The sequence below is a fragment of the Lathamus discolor genome (genome assembly GCF_037157495.1).
Source record: "Lathamus discolor isolate bLatDis1 chromosome 2 unlocalized genomic scaffold, bLatDis1.hap1 SUPER_2_unloc_1, whole genome shotgun sequence".
NCBI lineage: Eukaryota > Metazoa > Chordata > Aves > Psittaciformes > Psittacidae > Lathamus > Lathamus discolor.
The window spans coordinates 587,090-608,333 of NW_027069094.1; the positions used below are offsets into that span (position 1 = coordinate 587,090).

The 21,244-nt window shown below is 68.8% G+C and overlaps 1 protein-coding gene across 1 annotated transcript; it reads right to left on the bottom strand.

The window, feature by feature from the left end:
* Positions 1–712: 712 nt before the first annotated feature.
* Positions 713–17,341, bottom strand: LOC136006145 (microtubule-actin cross-linking factor 1, isoforms 6/7-like). Its single transcript, XM_065664142.1, has 39 exons — positions 17,178–17,341; positions 16,269–16,688; positions 15,887–16,054; positions 15,636–15,775; positions 15,390–15,546; positions 15,211–15,295; positions 14,880–15,091; positions 14,664–14,783; positions 14,479–14,586; positions 14,179–14,397; positions 13,869–14,072; positions 13,556–13,787; positions 13,003–13,247; positions 12,351–12,473; positions 12,098–12,199; positions 11,494–11,595; positions 11,006–11,200; positions 10,722–10,877; positions 10,383–10,580; positions 9,935–10,063; positions 9,368–9,538; positions 9,130–9,285; positions 8,790–8,996; positions 8,212–8,331; positions 7,868–8,037; positions 7,244–7,403; positions 6,754–6,939; positions 5,982–6,107; positions 5,623–5,766; positions 4,545–4,733; positions 4,154–4,268; positions 3,922–4,079; positions 3,601–3,763; positions 2,754–2,908; positions 2,578–2,652; positions 2,155–2,272; positions 1,831–2,006; positions 1,635–1,755; positions 713–1,467 (listed from the first exon to the last, which is right to left on the bottom strand). The coding sequence occupies exons 2-39, from the start codon at positions 16,659–16,661 to the stop codon at positions 1,421–1,423; spliced, it is 6,045 nt and encodes a 2,014-aa protein (XP_065520214.1). The 5' UTR covers positions 16,662–16,688; positions 17,178–17,341; the 3' UTR covers positions 713–1,420.
* Positions 17,342–21,244: the final 3,903 nt, after the last annotated feature.

Consider the following 21,244-nt stretch of genomic DNA (forward strand, 5'->3'; position numbering starts at 1 on the left):
CAGCCATGAGGGCACCAGCGTGTTCATGGGGTCCCCTGCAGTGCTGCATCCTCCTGCCTGGTCCTGTGCTGGGGGGCAGTTGGGATGGGGCACGGCTGCAGGCTGAGGTGGGATGAGGCACCTGGGCTGTGCCCCAGTTCAGGATGTTGGAACACTCCTGCATGTGAGCTGTCCCCAGGCGTCACGGCAGCACAGAGGTGTCTGCAGCGAGAACCCCCTGCGCGCTGGGCTGAACCCCAGAGCATGAAGAGCAGGTCAAGGAGGGCATTCTGCCTCTCTGCTGAGTGAAGGGGAGACCCCACCTGCATCCTGCCTCCAGCTCGGGGGCAACAGCGCAAGAGGGATGCGGAGCTGCTGGAGAGAGTCCAGAGGAGGCCACGGGGCTGCTGCGAGGGCTGGAGCAGCTCTGCTCTGAGCCAGGCTGAGAGAACCGGGCTGGGGCAGCCTGGAGAGGAGAAGGCACCTGAAGGGGAGCCCTTGGAGCAGCAGCAGCCCAGGAGGGACGTGGAGCTGTTGGAGCTCCTCTCCTGGGCGTGGGCTCCCGCAGGAATTCCAGCGATGCATCCCGGCTTTGGAGGTGTGACCGGCGCGGTGCCCGCTGGCAGCACCGCGACACCCGGGGCCTGCCTGGCGCCTCTGCCGGTGTCGCACCACAGCAGTGATGCCCCTCGGACTACAGCCAAGGGGACAGGAACGGACAGACGGACCCGCAGCCGGCTGGGCACTCATAGAAAACCATCTACTGTTTATTGGTGCTGGCGGGCCGGGCCCAGCCAGGGTTACATTCAGCTCTACTGCTCTTCGGTTAGGGGGGGGTGGCAGCATGCGGCAGCGGGGCCGGGACCTGCGCCGGGGGGTGCAGTGCGGTGCAAGACCCCCCCGGCAGCCCCAGCCACACTGGGATCAGGGTGGCTGCAGCCGGAGCCCTAGCGCAGGTACCGACAGGGAAGGGGAGTAGCACCAGAACCGGGGCTGTGCCACCAGTGAAGGCACCGAGCCCGGCCATGGCCCACTGGGGTGCGGGCAGCAGGATGGGGGGAACCCCCTACCCAGCACTGATGGCACTGGGGGGACCCCTAACCCAGCACCAATGGCACCAGCAGCCACCCCAAGGGGTAGAGCCCATCACGGTGGTGTCTGGGCTGCCCCAGCCCCACTGCCCCAAATGCTGAGGGTGCAGTGGGCGCTCGGAGCACATCACCGGGGCTGCAGTGGGGCAGGGGCTGCAGCAGCCGGACCAGGGGGTTGCTGTGAGGCACAGGGGTGCTGCGGAGGAGAGGGGGGGTGTGGGGCAGGGGGTTGCACACACACTGCAGCAGCAGTGCGGGTCAGACCTGCGGGCACATGGCTGCAGCTCCGCTATCCTCCAGCGGACAGGAGGGTCCTGAGTGGGGCCGGCCGAGGGTGCTGGTGCAGGAGGTCAGCGGCAGGGGCTGCACCGCTGCGGGGGGGACCCCTCGGGTGGCTCTGCAATGGGCACAGAGGCGCTGGAGCTGCACGGTGCTGCCAAACCCAAGGCCTGCCCCACACGCTGCGGCTGCCCTGGGGTCCCACTGCCCCGTGACACAGGCAGGGTGCAGCCTGCGGCAGCACCCAGGGCAGCAGCACCCAGGGCAGCAGCGACGCAGCCTCACCTGCCGGTGCCGCAGCCAGGCTCTGCTCGGCCGCGGGGAGCTGCAGCTCGGCTGCGTCGGGCAGGAGGGAGCCGCGGGCGCGGGGGCACCGGTCACCAGAGCGCGTCCTGCGCTGCACCGACTGCGAGCACAGAGGGGCAGCGCTCGCCAGGGGCCGGGGGGCACAGGGGCGTGCGGGAGGTTCTGCAGCTCTCACCTTCCTGGCCAGGGGGCTGCAGGGGGCCGAGGCGCTGCTGTAGAGGCTGAGGCTGGAGCTGGAGCGGGTCGGGGACAGCGCTTTGGACGAGGGTGACGAGGCACTGCCTGCGCCCGCCGCGAAGGCCTCTGCGCTCAGGTACTTCTCGTTGATCTTCAGGTTGGTCCTTCCCTTCACTGGGGTGATGGAGGCGGTCACAGCGGCTGGGAACGGGGCCGCATCCCACGGGGGCCCCGCCGCAGCATCGCACCGGAGCTCCCACTGCACTGCCCACTGGCAGCCCCCCGGGTGCGGGTGCCAGGGTGGGGGGACGCCCATCCCCACCTCTGCAGGGGTCGTTCTTCACCAGGAACTCGTCAAGCGCGATCCAGCCGCCACCGACCCGCACCATGAGGGTGCTGCGCAGGATGCGCACCATCCGCAGCTGCTGCGACTCCCCAAACTGCAGCGACACCGTGACACGGGGGGGGCAAGGGCAGGAGGGGGTCAGGGCAGTGCAGGGAGTGTCAGGGGCTTTGTCAGGGCTAGGTGCTGGGGAGGGGGTGCCAGGGCAGGTCCCAGCACCCAGTTGTGCCCATCACCAAGCCACTGGGTCCCGTCCATCCCTGGGCTGCAGCCCACAGGGCCAGGGGCCCCGCAGGACAAGGGGACATGCCCCCTCCTGGGCATGCACCGCGGTGCATGGGAGCTGCAGCACCCGGCATGGCACAGGCTGTGCACCGGTGCGGCGGTGCTGCCAGCACTTACCCGGTACCTGTTGGCACTGATCTGCTCCACCTGGAACCGCTTGGCACAGTTGCACTGGGCCACTTGCCGGTTCACCTGCAGGGTGAGCACAGGGGTCAGCCCCCAAGGGACCCCCCCCCCACCCCAGCCCCCATGGGACGCCCCACCCCACGCAGCCCCCCCAGCTGCAGCCGCACCTCGTCCTGGATCCGGTCGGCATCGGCGCCGCGGCGCAGCAGGTCCCGGTTGGGGTGCAGGGCACTGACGAACTCACAGTAGTCGATGAAGCCGTCGCCGTTCATGTCAAAGATGCTGGCGACAGCGTTCATCTCCAGAACGTTGGTGGGGAACTCTGGGTGGGAACGGGACTCTCAGCACATTGTGCCATGGGCAGATGGTGCCGGCGCTGAACCACGGCCCCCAGAGAGGGGACCATGGAGTCATGGAATGCTTTGTTTTGAAGGGACCTTAAAAGGCTCATCCAGCTCCAACCCCTGCCCTGGGCAGGGACCCCTTCCACTGGAGCAGCTTGCCCCAAGCCCCTGTGTCCAACCTGGCCTTGAGCACTGCCAGGGATGGGGCAGCCACAGCTTCTCCATTCGTCCTGTTCCACCACCCTCATGATAAAGAATTTCTTCCTAACATCTCACTTAACTGTTCCATCTTCCACACAGAAGCTGTTACTCCTCGTCCCATCCATACCTGTCATCGCCCCAGGCCCCTCTCCAGGCTCCCTGCAGCCCCTTCAGGCACTGGAGCTGCTCTCAGGTCTCCCCTTCAGCAGCAGAGGGGCAGGATCCCCCCCACCCCACGCTGCTGCTCCCGCTCTGGGTGCCCCCAGCACACGGGGGTGTTCTGGGCTCAAGCGCTCACTGAAGCCGGGTCCTGGGGAGCTTCTCCCCCCCCAGCACCACGGGTCCTGCTCCTCAGGCTCCAGCCGCTCTCCCCCCGCCAGGCAGACCCCGTCCATCCCCATCTGCACCAGCACGGCCCCCCCACCCCCAGGGTGGCTGAGGGGATCCTGTAGGATCCCTGGGCACTCACTGGAGGAGAGGACGCTCTCTATGAACTCCCGCTGGCTGATGCGCCCATCCTGGTCCCGGTCAATGCCTCGGAAGACGTCGAGGACACGGGACTTCATCTGCCCGATCCAGTGCATGTAGCGCTTGCGCCAGACTCCAAAGTCGAAGTGAGCAAATTCCTCCAGCTCCGAGAGGCAGAGACAGGAATTAACCCCCCGAGAGACACCGCAGCCCAGCGAGCATGCTCTGCCCATGCGGCACCCCATGCATTGCTCTGCCCATGCGGCACCCCTGCACCGTGCCGCGCTCTGCACCCGCCGGTGCTGCGGTGCAGCCGCCGTACCTCCCGCAGGCGCTGCAGAGCCGTCTCAAGCCGGTACTGCCGGTCCAGCGCCAGGAGCCAGAGCTGCTGCCAGCGCTGCAGGACCTGCGCCATGAGCGGGCTCTGGGGCTCCGGCGCCCCAGGCAGCTCCGCCGATGCCTTCCCTGTGCTGCGGCGCCCTGCAGCCGGCAGACACACCATGACACAGAGCCAGGGCCGCGGCCGGTGCAGAGCGGCACAGGGGGGTCCTTACGTGTGGCCAGCCGGCGCGCAACCGGTGGGCCCAGCTCCGCGGCCAGCTTCTGTTTGCAGCTCTTGGTCACCTTCTCCACGTCAGGCTGCTTGCGGTTTAGCTCCTCCATGAAGACCTGTGGCAGAGCACGCTGAGCACCCCCCAGCCACAGCAGCACATCCCACCGCCGCTGCAGTGCAGCCAGGCATGGGGTGATGTTGGAGCGCAGAGCAGCCCCTCTGCACCCTCCTGCACCTGCAGCTCTTGCTGCAGAGCCCATGGGCTTGGCTGCAACACGTAAGAGGTGCTGCTGCAGCACTGCTGCTCTCATGGCTGCGGCCTGGTGCACCCGCAGCCCTCAGTGGGGTTGAGGCAGGCAGGGGCACACATGCAGCGCGCCGCGGGCCCTTACCGCGTGCTGCGCACTGAGCTCCTGCAGCGGCTCCACCTCCTGTGGCAGCGGCTCCGTGTCCCGCAGCCCCAGCGCCTCCTCGGCCGCCGCCATCCACTCCAGGAGCTGCGCCGCGTCCTCCCGCTCGGCCACCAGCCGCGACGCCTGTGCCTGCAGCCGCTCGCCCTGCTGCTGCGCCCAGCGCTGCACCTGCGGCACGGCACGGGGCTGGGGGCCTGCGGGGGGCTGCATGGCTGCAGACCCTGGGGGCTGTGACTACAACCGGGCGCCACAGGGTCATGGCGTCAGTGGGGACGGCCCCTGCATGGTGCACTCCTGCCATGGGGCAGGCACAGGGACCCCAGCCAGCAGCCCCCATGGCCATGGGGCAGGTGCAGGGAGCACCGGGCCTGGGTCCCTGCCTGTGGCAGCAGCTGAACGTGCCAGCACCGGTGCCTGTGCCGCTGCGAACGTGCTGCTGCCAGCGTGGCCAGGCTGTGCCTTGTCCTGTCTGCACGACCTGGAGCAGCAGCAGCTCCAGATCAGATCCCAGGATCTCAGAACTCCCCTCGGGAAGGGCTGGAGCAGGCAGGGATCGGACAAGTATCGGCTCAACCAGTCAGACCCGTCCGGGCAGAGCTGGGAGCCTCCAGCTGCTGTGGGAAGCCCTCTGGGATGGGGATCCTGGGACATGGATCCGTGCCTGGGCTGGGTGGCAACTGCAATCCCATGGGAATGAGCCACCACCATCAGCAGGACCATGGAGGCCCCGGGTGACAGTGGGAGCCGTGTGCTGGCAGCTCATAGAGGGCAGAAGAAGATGGACGTGGCCACTGTCCAGACCAAGAGATCATGGAATCGTGGAGGGGTTTGGGTGGGAGGGACCTCAAAGCTCCTCCAGCTCCAACCCCTGCCAGGGCAGGGACCCCTTCCACTGGAGCAGGGGGCTCCGAGCCCCTGTGTCCAACCTGGCCTTGAGCACTGCCAGGGATGGGGCAGCCACAGCTTCTCTGGGCACCCTGTGCCAGCGCCTCAGCACCCTCCCAGGGAAGAGCTTCTGCCCCTGGTCTCAATCCCTGGACACGGGGACCCATCTCACCTCCTGGAAGCGGCTCTTGGCAACGGTGACCCAGGACTTGATCGTGACGACGGAGTCGGGGTGGCAGGAGGACAGGATCTCCTCCCCCAGTGAGGTGATGCACTCCAGCTCCAGCTGCTGGCACTGCAGCGACTGCAGCAGCTCCTGGGGGGGACATGCACCGTGACAGCACCGGGTTCAGCCCCTGCACCCACCGTACCCCTAGCACCGGGGAAGGGCACTGGGTCACCCCGCATGGTTGTGGGTGCATGGGACCCCAACCCTCCACCCATTAGCACCCCAAACCTGTGTCTGGGTGCGATGGGACCCTGGCGGGGACCCCGGCAGATTGGGAAGTGCCAGGACAGGGATGCACCAACCTGCAGGAGGTCACGGCACTGCTGCACGGCCGCCTCCTCCTCGGGGATGGCGCCGTACTTGAGGCTCTGCTCCGACTCGCCGAGGCGGCGCAGGAATGACTGCACCAGGCTGTGGAACTCTTCAGCCTGCAGCGGACATGGGACCTGCTCAGCCCCCGCGTGCGGCTGCAGCACCGGGGCCCAGCCCCTGAGACCCCCCAACCAGCCCCTGTGGCTGCTGCTCCTGCACCCAGCACTTGTGACTCATTGCAGCACCATGTGCCCAGAGCTGCTGCCAGCCTGGCTGCAACCTGTAGCAGGACCGAGGATGCTGCTTGCCATGGCGCAACACCATGGCTGCGACCAGGACCTCCCCATGGAGCTGCAGCACACAACATCTTCCCCCGGCACCTGTAACCAGCACCTGCAGCACCCAGCCTGGTACTCAGGCATGGCAGCTTGCGACACAGCCACACACAGAGCTGCATGGCCACACGCAGCACGCTGCAGCACAACCGCACGCAGAGCCCAGACACCTCACACAGCAGCCTGCAGCATGGACAAACAGAGCGCAGGCACCCCATGCAGCACCCCACAGCGCAGGCACACACAGAGCTCAAGCACCCCACACAGCACCCTGCAGCATGGCCACACAGAGCCCAAGCACCCAAAGCAGCACTTGACCCCCCACCACCCAGGCGCACTGCACAGCACCCTGCAGCATCGCCCCATGCAGCCCTGGGCGCAGCACAACCACCCGCAGCCCCTTCCCCCCGAAGCCCCTCGCCATGACCTGGCGCAGCGCTGCCTCCAGCCGCGCCTGCCTGCCCAGGGAGAGGCGGCAGACCAGGTCCCAGCGCGTGCTCAGCTCCTCCAGCTGCCGCTGCAGCCACGGCGAGTCACCGCGCGCCGGGTCCCGCACCGAGCGCGTCAGCGCCCGCACGCAGCCGGCGCGTTTGCCCAGTTCCTTCTGGAAAACCTGGAGCGGGGAGAGATGCCCACAGCGTCCCAGCACCCGCCTGGCCCTGCTGCAGCACACGGCTCCATGCAGCACAGGGACCGCTGCAGCAGCATGGACCGGTGGCTGCGGCCGTTGCCCTGCACCAGTCTCCAGCCCTGCCCTGGGTTGGTCCCAGGGTAGCTGGAGATGGGATGGGGATGGGATGGGGAAGGGATGGGGAAGGGATGGGGATGGGGAAGGGGACAAGAAGAAGGATAGGGATGGGGATGGGGACAGGGATGTGCACAGGGAAGAGGACAGGGACAGGGGCAGGGACACCCACCTTGTGCTTGTCCATCAGGTCACTGACCAGGTCGCGGTCACCACCGACGGGCGCATCCTCGCTGAGCTGTGGCTCGGCGCGGTACAGCCAGTCCAGGAGTGCCTGCAGCGCCTCCGAGAACTTCCCCGACAGCAGCAGCCTCTCCTCCAGCTGGTGCTGCCTGCCAGGACAGGGGGTGCAGGCAATGCTGCAGCGCCAGGCCCGGCACCGCAGGGCAGGAATGGCTGCACCCGGGACCCAGTGCTGCAGGGCAGCAATGGCTGCACCCAGGACCCAGCACTGTGGGGCAGGGCATGGCCAGGGATGGATCATGGCTCCAGCCAGGATGGGGAAAGCCTGGGAATGCCGGGGCAAGGGTCAAAGCAGGGAGTTGGATTCCCAGGGAGGAATGGAGAGGCCAGGCCCTTGCCTGGAGCCACACGGGAAGCAGAGGACACCCCATTCCACCCCATCTCACCTTATCCCATCCCCAACGCCATCTCTGTCTCTGTACCCATCACACCTCCACCTCCATCCCCTTCCCTACCGTCATTCCCATCCTCATCCTCATCCCACCCCATCCAGTGCCATCCCATCTAGTCCCACCTTATCGCATCCCATCTCCCTCCCACGCCCTGGTCCCACCTCTCAGCAGCATGGCTGCACAGCGCATCCCAGCGCTCCTTCAGGTCCCGCAGCAGCTCCTCCAGTGGCTGCAGGTCCTGGTCCAGCCGGGCCCCCTCCCGCAGCGCCCGCCCGCTCCGCAGCGTGGCCTCCAGCACTGGCCGCTTGGAGCGCAGAACCTTCTGGAACGCCTGCACCCAGGGCACGGGGACATGGGGAGATGGGATGGGGCCGTGGGCACGGGGACACCCCTGCTGTCCCAGGTGCCGCAGGGCACCGTGCGGTGCTGATGCCCCCCAGCCCAGGCCCCCTCACCCCACAGACAGAGCCCCAGGTGCATCCCATGGACCCCGGCACAGCCGCACCTTGTGCTCAGCCAGATGGGACTTGAGCTCCTCCTGGCTCGTGGTGGTGTCCGACGGCACCTCCAGGCTCTGCTCGGCCTCACCCATCCAGTCCAGGAGCAGCTGCCGGGACTCAGTGAACTGCAGCACAGGGACAGGAGCAATGGGAACACGGAACCATGGAGGGGCTTGAGTGGGAGGGAGCTTAAAGCTGCTCCAGCTCCAGCCCCTGCCAGGGCAGGGACCCCTTCCACTGGAGCAGGGGGCTCCGAGCCCCTGTGTCCAACCTGGCCTCGAGCACTGCCAGGGATGGGGCATCCCCAACTTCTCCCTTCATCCCCTTCAGGGTCCCAGCACCCTCATGGGGAAGAACTCCCCAAGATCCCATCCCCTCTTCCCTCTTCCTCCCCATCCCATCCCTGCCTCCCTTGGCCCAAGCCCCTCTCCAGGCTCCCTGCAGCCCCTTCAGGCCCTGGAGCTGCTCTCAGGTCTCCCCTTCCTGCAGCAGAGGGGCAGGATCTCCTCCCTGCGCTGCTGCTCCTGCTCTGGGTGCACCCAGCACCCAGCCTGGCTGCAGACATCACTGCTGGTGCTGGTACCTGCTTGCTGCGCTTCCGAGCCTCCTCCAGCACGGCGCCGCGCTCTGCCAGCCGCTGCAGCACCTTCCCCAGGCGCTCCCGGGCCGACAGCACCGTGTTCTGGATCACGGCCCCGTCCTGCTTCCTGCTGAAGTCCCTCAGGCGAGCGGCCACAGCCTCCAGCCCGGCCAGCTTCTCCCCATGGGCACTCGCCTCTTTCACCAGCACCTGAGGGGAGCCGGGGCAGCTCAGCCCGCACCGGGAGCCCCCAGGTCGGAGCCATCCCTTGCACTGTGGCTGCTGGGGAGCCCTCAGGCAGGCCCAGGGCCCAGCGTGGCCCCAGGACCGGCCTGGCTCTTGCCTTGTGCTCCTGAAGCTGCGCGGTGACGGTGTCAAGGACGAAGCTGGGCGGCGCGGGGTCCCCGAGCTGCTCCTCTGCATGGGCCACCCAGCGCAGCAGCTCCTGCACGGTGCCGTGGAACTCGGTGCTGACGGTCACCCCCTCGGCCAGGCTCTCCTGCGGGCAGCACACGGGGCTGAGGGGGACGGGCGCCCGCAGCAGCCACAGCTGCAGCCGCAGCCCATCACTCCCCACGCACCTTCCGCTCCTGCGCCTCAGCACGGACGCTCTCCCACTTGTGCTGCAGCAGGCGCAGCCCGTGCTCCGTGCTGCAGGGCTGCCCCACGCCACTGGGGCCCAGCAGCCGCTGCAGCCGCTCCCGCAGGCTGCAGTACGTGTCCTGCTTGGAATCCAGCTCCCTGCACAGCTCCTGCGGGGACGTGGCGGCAGCCCCAGCGGCACAGTCACACCAGGGATGGGGACATGGGGATGGGGACAGGAGGACAGTGATGGGGATGAGACGGGGACAGGGATGGGCACTGGAATGGTCACGGTGACATACACAGGGATGTGGATGGGAAGATGTGGACAGGGATGGATACATGGATAGGGCCATAGGGATGGGGGCAAGGATGTTCCCACTGTGTCCCAGGGTTGCTGCGGGGCACAGGAGGTCTCTGCCTGCTCTGGGAGGGCAGAAGGCAGAGATGGGTCCTGGACCCCCAGTGCCGTGAGGGTGGGTTTGGGACACCCAGGCCCCCCCACCAAGGGATACCCCGGACCCCCCTGCGGACATGGGACACGCCAGCGCAGCCCTGGTGCTCACCAGATGCACCGTGAGCATCTCTTTGGTGGTGTCCGGGTGGCCCCACGCCGGCTTCGAGAAGAAGAGCTGCAGTTCCACCTGCTCCAGCCACTGCAGCAGCTCTGTGATCTCCAGCGTAATGTCCTGGACCTGGCAAAGTGCTGGGGCTCAGCACCGCAGCAGCACCGGGACCAGCAGCACCAGCACTGGCAGTATGGGGCCGCAGTGCCAGTACCAGCAGCACCGGGACCAGCAGCACCAGCACTGGCAGGATGGGGCCGCAGTGCCAGTACCAGCAGCACCGGGACCAGCAGCACCAGCACTGGCAGTATGGGGCTGCAGTGCCAGTACCAGCAGCACCGGGACCAGCAGCACCAGCACTGGCAGTATGGGGCTGCAGTGCCAGTACCAGCAGCACCGGGACGCACAGTGCTGGTACCAGCAGCACCACGGCAGGCAGAGCCAGTACCTGGCTGAGGTTGTTCTCCAGCTGCAGCTGTCGGGTCTCGGTCTCGCTGCGCACCAGATCCCAGCGCTGGTTGAGCTGGTGCAGGCTGTGCTGCAACCCCTCCTCGCTGTGCCCCATGCTGCAGAGCAGCAGCCCCTGCGCCGCCTCATTCACCGCCTGCACCGTGCGCGCGTGGCAAAGCACGTCGTTCCGCAGCACCTGCGATGCGCACCACAGTCACAGCCAGCGCTGCTGCACCGGGGACCCGCGGCACCGCCCGGCTGCACCGCACCGCGGCCCTCACCGGGGTGTTTGGGCTGCACCATGCCCGTGCCCCGTGTCCCCCCCGCCCCTGCTCACCGTGTGCTTGGCCAGCTCGATCTCGCAGCTCTGCAGGTCGGGGCGCAGCACCGCGGGGCCCTGCAGCGTCTCGGCCGTGCGCGTCAGCCACTGCAGCAGCTCCTGCAGCTGGTGCTGGAACTGCCCCAGCCCCAGCAGCGCCGCCTCCAGCTCGTGCTGCGCCGGGGAACGGCCGCTCTGACACGAGAGCACCCAGCACCCACCGCACAGCACCCACCCCGCTCCCCGTGTGCCCACCCAGTTCCTTGCACCCGCGCCGCACCCGCACCGCTGCCCCCCCGTACCTGCCGGCTGACGATCTCCTCCTCCAGCCGGTCCCAGCGCTGGCGGAAGTCGGGAAGCGCGGCTGCGGGGTCCCCCTGGGATGGGTCCCCCCGGGCTGGGTCTCCCTTGGCCGTGCCCCCCGTGCCGGGCTGGTGCTGGTGCTGCCGCAGCGTCTCCACATCCACCCGGCACTGGTAGAGCTCCCGCTTGAACTCCTGTGGTGGAGAAGAGGGGGCAGCCCCGGCACCGGGTGTGGCACAGCACAGGATGGCAGAGCATGGGATGGAGTAATATGGCACAGAACGGGATGGATGCCAGAGCTGAATCTAGTTTGGCATAGCATGGCACAGAATGGCAGAGCTGGGCCAGGTTTGGTACCGAATGGCACAGGACGGCAGCGCTGGCTCTGGGTTGGCACAGGACAGCCCAGCACGGCACAGCACGGTTCAGCTGGGCCTGGCACGTGCCCCACGCCCGCCCCACACCTGCTCCACGCAGCCGGACGCACCTTGAGCTCCAGCAGCTGCTGCTGCAGCACCGGCAGGTCCCCGCCGACGAGGAACTCCTCGGCCAGGCGCAGCTCGGCCGCATCCAGCCACCCGCAGAGGCGCTGCAGCCAAGGACGGGCGCGTCGGGGGGGGCAGGCCCCATCCGCGTCCCCATCCGCATCCCACATGGTGTCAGCACAGCGTGGCCCAGGCACCATCACCCTGCACCCTGCAGCCACCCCACTGCACCACTGCATCCTGCCCCACGGCCCTGCCAGCCCCACAACCCCAGCCTGCCCCACACCCCCGCTGCCCCACACCGCCTGGTCCCCTGCCCACCCCATGCACAGAAGACATGGGCAGGGTCACCCCAGCCCCACACCCGGTGCAGGGTCACCCCATGGGCAGGGTCACCCCAGCCCCACACCCGGTGCAGGGTCACCCCATGGGCAGGGTCACCCCAGCCCCACACCCGGTGCAGGGTCACCCTATGGGCAGGGTCACCCCAGCCCCACACCCGGTGCAGGGTCACCCCATGGGCAGGGTCACCCCAGCCCCACACCCGGTGCAGGGTCACCCTATGGGCAGGGTCACCCCAACCCCACATCCGGTGCAGGGTCCCACCTGCTCAGTGTCCTGGTGGGTGACAGCAGCCTGGAGCTGCTCCTCGAGGCGGCCGAAGCGCCGGGCCCAGGCCTGGCTGAGGCTGTGCCACGAGCGGTAGAGCTGGGGGGGGGATGTGGTCAGCAGCACCGCAGGGACGGGGGGGACATGGGATGGGGGGGGCATTGCGGATGGGTTGGTGGCACCACACAGGGTTCGTGGTACTGGGGCCGCCCCACCCGCACTGGCCCCCACAGCCGATGCGCACACTCACATCGTCCATGCTCCGCGTGACATCGGGTTTGCCGGGGTCCCCGCAGGCGGCCGCCAGCTCCACGCCAACGCTGCCGAGCGCATCCAGCTCCACCTGCAGCGCGTCCAGCTCCTCCCGCAGCGCCTGCAGCACCCACATGGCTCAGGGCAGCTCGGGCTGCGGCACTGCCCCTGCAAGGGCGGGCCTGTGCCATGGGCAGCACCGCTGGTGCCACGGGCAGCACCGCTGGTGCCACAGGCAGCACTGCCAGTGCCGCGTGGCAGCACTGCCAGTGCCGTGGCACTGCTGGTGCTGCCTGTACTATGAGGCTGCCCATGCTGCGGCACTGCCTGCGCCATGGGGCTGCCTATGCTGCACCACTGCCCATGCAACGTGCATGGGCACAGTGCCCCGTGGCAATGGGGCTGCCTGCACCATGGTGCTGCCCATGTAGCAGCACTGACTGTGCCATGAAGCTGCCCAAACCATGAGGCTGCCCATGCCTGTGCCATTGGACTACTCATGCAATGGGTTTGCCCATGCTGCAGCACTGCCTGTGCCATGGGGCTGCCCGTGCTGTGGCACTGCCTGTGCCATGAGGGTACCCATACTGCATGCCTGCTCTTGCAGCACTGCCCCGCATTGCAGCGCTGCCCTCAGCCCCAGCCCATACCTGCATTGAGCGCAGCCGGGCCCGAATGGCTTCAGGCTCGGCAGTGTCCTCGGTGTCACCGCCGGCATCCTCCAGTGCCAGCAGCACATGCTGGGTGTCGCTTAACGCCACTGCCAGCTCGGCCAGGCCCTGCCAGAACCGCTCTGCCAGCGGCAGCACGTCCCGCAGCCACCGCTCCCGCTCCTGGCACCGGCGCCGCAGGGACCCCCACTGCGCCTGCAGCTGCGCTGGCCTCTCCTGCAGCCCTGCGGGGACAGTGGCGGCGCTTGCACTGCGGCTCAGACTGGCAACTGCACCAGGGCCCTGCACCAGGCCCAGCACCAAGCACCACAACCCGACAGCAGCACTGAGACCCCGCAACCCCACACTGGGACCCCCCACCATGACCTACAACCCTGCACCAGCACCTTGCATCAGTACGGCACACCCCATACTAGCACCCCACACTGGGACTGGGACCCAGCTCTGGTACCTTGCACCAGCACTGGGACCCTGCACCCTGCGCAAGGACCCCGCGCTGGGACCCTGCTCCATCACCATGGCACATGCACACCTGCAGCTGCGGCACCGCAGCCGGCCTCCCGCACGCTGCCCAGCAGCTCCTCGCCCTGCGCCTGAACTGTGGCCAGGGCAGCCCCGAGCTGCTCCAGCTCTGCCAGTGCCAGCGCGTTGTCCTGGAGCTGCTCCCGCAGCTGCGCCGCGTCACCACGTGCGCCGGGCTGGCTCTGCAGGCGCCGCTGCAGCCGCTCCAGGCACTCCCGCAGCACATCCATGCGCTCTGACAGCTGTGGAGACACACCGGCCCCAGTGACTCGTGGAGTCCGCAGCGTGTCCCCCCCAGCCCCAGCCCCAGCCCAGCTCCGTACCTGGCTGTACCGCGGCAGAGCATCCTCGAGCAGCGTGGCTGCCTGGCGCAGGCGCTGCCGGATGCAGCCGTAGAGCTCATCGGCCTCACTGCAGCGCTGCCGGAACGGTGCTGCCTGCTCTGGGCTAAGCTCCTGCAGCTGCGCCGCAACGCGCTGCAGCTTCCCCAGCAGCGGCCGGTGCTCGGCCAGGGCCTCGCGCAGACTCTGCGGGCACAGGACGCTGCAGGGGCCGCAACCGCTGCTGCTGCCCCGCACCCAGCGCTCCCACCGCCCCGTGCCCGTCACTGCCCCACGCCCGCCACCACCTCACCTGCAGCAGCTGCTGCTGCTCCTTGAAGCCGTCGCAGTCGATGGTGCTGGGCGCGAGCTGCAGCGTGGCCGCCTGCGCCTCCCGCAGCCAGGGCTGCAGCTCCTCCTGCGCCTCCGTGAACTGCGCCAGCAGCGCCTGCGCCTGCTCCAGCCGCTCGCCGCGGGCCCCGCAGCACTGCCAGAGCTGCTCCATGCGCTCCCGCAGCGCCTGCACTGATGGCTGCCGACACACGCAGTTACATGGGCACTGCTGCAACGGCAACATCACCGCATCCTCCCCGGCACCCCTGGCGCCGCTCACCTGCAGGCGCTGCCGCAGCGGGTCGGGGATGCAGCGCAGCAGCGGGTCGGTGACGCGCAGCAGCCGCTCCACCAGCGCGCGGCGGTGCAGGACCTCAGCCGACAGCAGCTGCAGGACACGCAGCGGTGGTATTGGTGCTGGGGCCACACGCAGGGGCTCCGGGCAGTGCTTTGCCGCAGACCCACCTTCTGCTCTTCGAGCTGCGTGCGCAGCACTGCAGCGTCCAGCGGCACCGGCCCCGGCTGCTCCATGAGCGCAGCGAGTGCGGTCGTGCAGCCCAGCTGCGCCTCCAGGAGCTGCTCCAGCTGTGGCACAGGGACACCATCACCACCATCAGTCACATTGGTACGGCTGTGACCACCCATCCCACTGCAGCACGGAGCCCCCAGCACATCTTGCACCTTCTCTCCTTGCTCAGCACCATCGCCGCAGGCCGGCTCCTGCTCCATGCGGCTCAGCCACAGCACCAGGTCATCTTGCACCATGTCCAGGCGGGACGAGGCCTCCAGCGTCTGCCCCAGGCGCTGCGCGGCGTCGGCGCTGCTCCGGCACACGATGAGGTACCGCGTCCGCAGTGACTCCAGTTTCTCCTGCACCGCCTGCGCCTCTTCCCCTGCAGCACCACCGCAGCCACCATCAGCACTGGTGCAGGCTTGTCCCTGGCTCCATCCCCCGGCTTGTGCTGTAGCGCCAACAGAGCCCCAGCAGCACCCAGTGCCTGGCCCCACTCACCTGTGACCATGGCCAAGACCTGCTGCCCACTTGCCAAAACACTGTCCAGCTCCCCCAGCCGTGCGCCAACCTCCTGGCACAGCTCCTGTGACATGATGTGGTCACCTCGGCTGCCTTCGGCCACAGGGCGCACCCCACAGCACCCATGGGTGCTGCACCCCCCACCCACCCACCCCAACCTGGCTTTGCTGATGGGCGTCCTGCATGTCACCGCAGCCATCGGCACGCCAGAGCTGCGCCAGCCTCCGCTCCGCGGCTCCCAGCCACTCCTGGAAGGAATCGGCGGCCTCCTGGAAGCGCAGCGCTGCCGGCAAGATCCGCTCCAGGCAGCCGGACCTGGCAGGACCCGCGTTAGCCACGGCTGGGGACGGTGCCACCACGGACCCAATGGGCCGGGTCCTCCCTTGCCGCCCGGCCGGACCCACCTGGCTCCCGCCTCCTGCACCAGCCACTCCCACCTCTCGCCGAGGGTGCCGGTGCCGGTGTCACGCACCAGGGCCCCGGATCCATCCTGCAGCACCAGCTCCACGCGCGGCCGCCGCTCCTCCAGCAGCCGCTGCAGCAGCTGCAACGTGGCAGGACACAGCGCTGCAACCGCGGCCACGCACCCCCCCTGCACCGCACCGCAGCGCCACGGCACAGCACCGGCAGCCCTGCAGCTGTGACACCTCCGCACCTTCTGCTCCTCCAGCTGCGCCTTCACCACCTTCGCCTCGGCTGACGGCGGCCTCTGGTTGCCCACCAGCTCCTCCATGTCAGCCACCCAGGCCAGCAGCGCCTCTGGCGTGTCCTGCGCCCGATCCACTGACACCAGCGCCGCCAACGCAGCCTCCTCCGGCACCACCTGTGGGGGACACGCGGCTGAGCCCTCAGCCCCTGCACACCCACGCTCCTCCTCAGCGGATGAAGGGCAGGCGCTGCCAGCGCCGGGGCTGGACCCATCCTGCAGCACCGGCAGGTCCCCGCACTGCAGCCAGACGCACGCCGCCCCATGTGAGCCAAGGGCTGAGGCTTCCAGCGTGGTGCTGGCGGTGGCGACGGTCCCTGCCCGCGGTCACCTCTGTGGCATCCGTGTCCCCCCGGCGTTCCGCCGGCGTGGTGCCAGTGCCGGTGAGCGGGGCCTCGGCGCCCGGGTACTGCGTCACCTCCACGATCTCGGTGACGATGGTCTCGGTCACCTCCGTCACCTCCGTCACTTCCCGCCGGGTGCCAGGGGCCCAGCCCCACGTGCCGCGGTGCGCGGGGGGCGTCCAGGCTGCCCCCGGCACCGGGACACAGGCAGTGCTGCCGTTCTGCACTGGCACTGGGCTGTGCTTCAGGCTTCCAGTGGCACCAGGTGCCATGCTCCAGCCATTCTGCACCGTGTCCGGCACCGCATCCCGGAGCTGTGGCTCTGCTGAGCGCCGGCGCCTCTGGCCCAGGCAGCCGGGCCGGGTCACCGAGTTCCCCATGGCACCAGCGCCGGCACCAGCTCCAGCCTGCAACGAGCCACGAGGACGCGCGTCACCACAGCCACCGCAGCGCCCGGGGGTCACCTGCACCGAGCCAGGGCCTCCTGGCATCAGCGCCGCTCAGTGCACGTGGTGCCACCGCCTGCACCAGCACCGGGCGCAGGCTCCCGGTTGGTGCCGCTTTGTGCCGGGGGACGACGGCGGGGCCGGAGAAAGGAGCCACCCGCTGCCGTGGGGCCGCGGGGCTGGGTGCGGGGCTGGGTGCGGGGCTGGGTGCGGGGGGCACGGGGGGATGCGGGGCCGGGGGCAGGGAGGGGCGCCCGCTCCCGCCCCCGCCCCTCCCGCTCGCACACGTGCGCCCGCCCCGCGGCCTCGCCCCCGCCCGGGCACCGGCGGGGGCCCCGGGGCGCGAGGGGCCGGGATGCGCCGCGCCCCGCTCCCGGCCCCGCTCCCGGCCCCCGCGCCGCAGCCGCAGCCGCAGCCGCCGCCCGCCCCCCGCCCCCCCCCCGCACTCACCGCGGCGGAGCCGGAGCCGGGTCCCGGGATCCGGGGGGGGTCTCCGGGGGGCGCCGGTACCGGGGGGGGAGGGGGGGGGGGGGAGATGGGGGCGGGGCGGGTCCCGCCTTTGTTCGCGCGCGCTGGGGGGGCGGGGCCCGGCGGGACGCTCCGGTACCGGCGCTGCCCCCGCTGACCCCCGCCCCTCCCCCCCCGGCGCGAGCCGGAGCCGTTACCGGGGAAACCCCCGGGGCTCGCGCCAGCGCCGCCGGCCCCGCCCCCACCCGGCCCCGCCCCTCGCCCCGCCCCGCCCCTGCCCCGCTCGGGGCGGGTCCCCGTGTGTCCCCCCCCACCCCGGAGCGGCCGAGCCCCACGGGGACACCGGGGGGACAGCGCGGGGCTGACCCAGAGCGGCGCCGCGGACCCACAGCAGCAGTGACCAACAGGGACACAGCTCCACCACAGCACCGCCCCACAGCAGAGCCCCACAGCCCCATGGCCGTGCAGGTGCTGGGCGGATGCTGCTGCTGTTGCTGCTGTTGCAGCACTGCACATGGCGTGAGCCCCCCTGCTGCTGCAGCAGGGTCCAGCTGCACCATGCACCATGCACAGTGCACCACGTACCCTGCACCATGTACCATGTACCCTGCACCGTACATCATGCACCACGTACCCTGCACCATGTACCACGTACCCTGCACCGTACATCATGCACCACGTACCCTGCACCATGTACCACGTACCCTGCACCGTACATCATGCACCATGTAACATGTACCCTGCACCTTGCACCATGGACCATGTACCCTGCATCATGCACCATGTACCATGCACTATGTACCATGCACCATGCGCCATGCACGTGCTGCAGGCACTGGTTCAGGAGCCGCTGCACCGGTGGGTGTGGCTCCCACAGGACCCCCGGGTGCGGTGACTTCGGCTGCACTGGTGCTGGAGCCACTGCCCCAGGGAAGGAGCCGCTCCCGGTGCTCCTGCAGCATCTGCGCTCTGCACCTGAGCCCGCAGCTGCACCAGGGAGGTGACAGCGCCCGGCTGCGGGCACAGGGGGATGCAGCGGGAGGGGGCTGCACGGGCACAGGCAGGGACAGCCTGTGCATGGCTGCACACACCCTGTGCGTGGATATACCCCGATGCATGGCTGCATGGTCCTGTGTAAGGATGTACCCTTGTGCATGGCTGCACACACCCTGTGCATGGATATACCCCGATGCATGGCTGCATTGTCCTGTGTAAGGATGTACCCTTGTGCATGGCTGCACACATCCTGTGCACGGATGTACCCCTGTGCATGGCTGCACACCCTGCATGGCTGCACACACCCTGTGCACAGATGTACCCTTGTGCATGGCTACACACATCCCATGCATGGATGTACCCCTGCACATGGCTGCACACCCTGCATGGCTGCACACACCCTGTGCACAGATGTACCCCTGTGCATGGCTGCACACATCCCGTGCATGGATGTACCCCTGCACATGGCCGCACACCCTGTATGGGCAGGAGACATGGCTGCACTCATCCTGTGCATGGCTGCACCCCCGTCACATGGCTGCACATTGTCAATGCACGGCTGCAGACCTCTTGCATGGGCAGGGGACACGGCTGCACGCACCTTGCCCGCTGAACATCCCCTGTGAGGAGGGGACCCAGTGCCATGCACAGTGCCTGGTCTGCGGAGCCGCGGCACGCAGCTGTTCTTGGTACCAAAAGTGCCCCCAGTGCCCCCAGGGCTCCGAGGACGCGATGCCACGAGCAGTGGCATGGCCACAGGGACCAAAGGCTCCAAGCCCACATGGCTGATGGTGCTGGTGGGCTGGGAGCAGGACCAGTGCCACCAGCGGTGCCAGGACCTGTGTCACCAGCAGGAGCAGGATCATGACACCAGCAGTGCCAGGACCTGTGTTACCTGCACAGCAGGACCCATGTCACCAGCAGGACCCATGTCACCAGGAGGTGCAGGACCCACGTCACCAGCAGGACCCATGTCACCAGGAGGTGCAGGACCCACGTCACCAGCAGGACCCATGTCACCAGGAGGTGCAGGACCCACGTCACCAGCAGGACCCATGTCACCAGGAGGTGCAGGACCCACGTCACCAGCAGGACCCATGTCACCAGGAGGTGCAGGACCCACGTCACCAGCAGGACCCATGCCACCAGCAGGAGCAGGCCCATGTCACCAGCCGCACCGGCGCCATGCTGGCATGTCCCCAGTTGTCCGTGTCAGTGTCCCCCCCTCGCCCCTCCGGCGCCGGGGCCGGGTCATTCGCTTTTACCTGCAGCGCTGGCAGCTGCCGCTCCACTGCATCCAGCCAGTGCCGCAGGGCCTGCAGCCGGTGCTGCACCTCCAGCCGCGTGCTGCAGGGACAGCAGGGACACTGTGACAATGGTGACAGGGGGGCTATGGGGCTGCAGTGGGGCTGTGGGACTGTGGTGGGGCTGTGACGGGGCCGTGGGGCTGCTCCCACGCAGCCCTGCTCACCCCACGGATGTTCCCCACCGTGTCCCAGTCCTGCAGCAGGATCCAGTCACTGCAGTGCTCCCATGCACACACAGACCCCGCTGCGGCACCGCGGCCGTGCCGTACCTTGCCGTGGGCTCCCCATCCGGTGGTGACCCCTCAAAGCTGGCTCCAGGGGGTCCGCTGGCACCGGTGGCCTCGGCAGCGCCGTGGGGCTGCAGGGAGAGCAGGGGACATGTGGGGACACGTGGGGATGCTGGCCCCACGCCATGGACCCGCCCCAGGGCAGCGGCACCTGAGGCACAGGGTGAAGGTGCCGGGACGGGCCGTGACCCTCAGGCCACGGCAGCCTCAGCGCAAGCGGCCCCGCAGCTCGCTCCCGAGCGCACACGCGTCCACGTGCATCGTGCCCTGCGCCCGGTGTGTTAACACCGCGCTGCGCGGTGCAGCCGCTCGCCGTGGCTGCCCGGCGCCCTGGGGAGGCTGCAGGAGCCCAGAGCGGGTGCTGCAGCGAGCAGCAGGGCCGGGACAGGCTGCAGCCTGCAGCGAGGAGCTCCTCCAGCACCAGCGGCTGCGGATGCACGCCCAGGGAGGAGGAGCAAGAGGAGGATGAAGGGTGCCCGGTGCTCGGGAGCCAGCAGAGCCCTGGGTGCTGCAGCCGGGGCGCAGTGAGGAGCGGGCACGGGCGCGTGGGCGCTGCCAGGAGGGCACTGGGAGCCGGAGGTGAGGCGTGAACACGGGCTGAGGTGGTGCCATGGAGCTGATGATGGTGATGGTGGTGGTGGTGGTGATGATGCTGAGCACAAGACCTGAGCAAGGATGGGTGGACCCGCACCCCACACCCTGCACCCGCACACCTGGGGCTGGTGCCCCTCAGCTGCTGCCAGAGCCATGGGCTGTGTCCCGCAGCGCTGCATGCACCTCCTGCCAGTGCCTGCAGCCAGTGCCTGCAGCCAGTGCCAGCGACGGAGCAGCCACAAGGGTCTGGCTGCAGGCGGTACACGGGTGGATTCACCGGCACAGCCGGCGCTGGCTTGATGGTGCAGACACTGGTGTGTAACTGCAGCAGCACAACCCTTGGCCGGGGTGTTGCAGGGTCACAACTGCAGCACCGGGGCTGCAGTGCAGCCCAGGGGGGTCTTGGGGCCCTGGCCCCGGGATGGAGCAGAGCTGGGAAGAGCATGGATCTGCAGGAGCCACGGCTTCCCCATGGACACAGGGCCCCCACCAGGGGATGGGATGCGATGGGGCTGTCACCCCTGCACAGTGCACGGGATCCCAGCCCGGTTTGTGTTGGAAGAGACCTTAAAGCTCCTCCAGCTCCAGCCCCTGCCAGGGCAGGGACCCCTTCCACTGGAGCAGGGGGCTCCAAGCCCCTGTGTCCAACCTGGCCTTGAGCACTGCCAGGGATGGGGCAGCCACAGCTTCTCTGGGCACCCTGTGCCAGCGCCTCAGCACCCTCACAGGGAAGAGCTTCTGCCTAAGAGCTCAGCTCAGCCTCCCCTCGGGCAGGTTCAAGCCATTCCCCTTGGCCTGTCCCTACAGGCCCTTGTCCCAAGCCCCTCTCCAGGCTCCCTGCAGCCCCTTCAGGCCCTGGAGCTGC

What these genes read in the sequence shown, in the direction of transcription:
- LOC136006145 (XM_065664142.1), bottom strand. Translation starts at nt 16,661, where the DNA reads ATGGGGAACTCGGTGACCCGGCCCGGCTGCCTGGGCCAGAGGCGCCGG. An exon ending in CCCGGCTGCGCTCAATGCAG is followed by an intron (nt 12,474 to 13,002) that starts GTATGGGCTGGG and finishes TGGGTGCTGCAG; the next exon opens with GCGCTGCGGGAGGAGCTGGA. An exon ending in AGTGCCGTGACCTCCTGCAG is followed by an intron (nt 5,767 to 5,981) that starts GTTGGTGCATCC and finishes TGTCCCCCCCAG; the next exon opens with GAGCTGCTGCAGTCGCTGCA.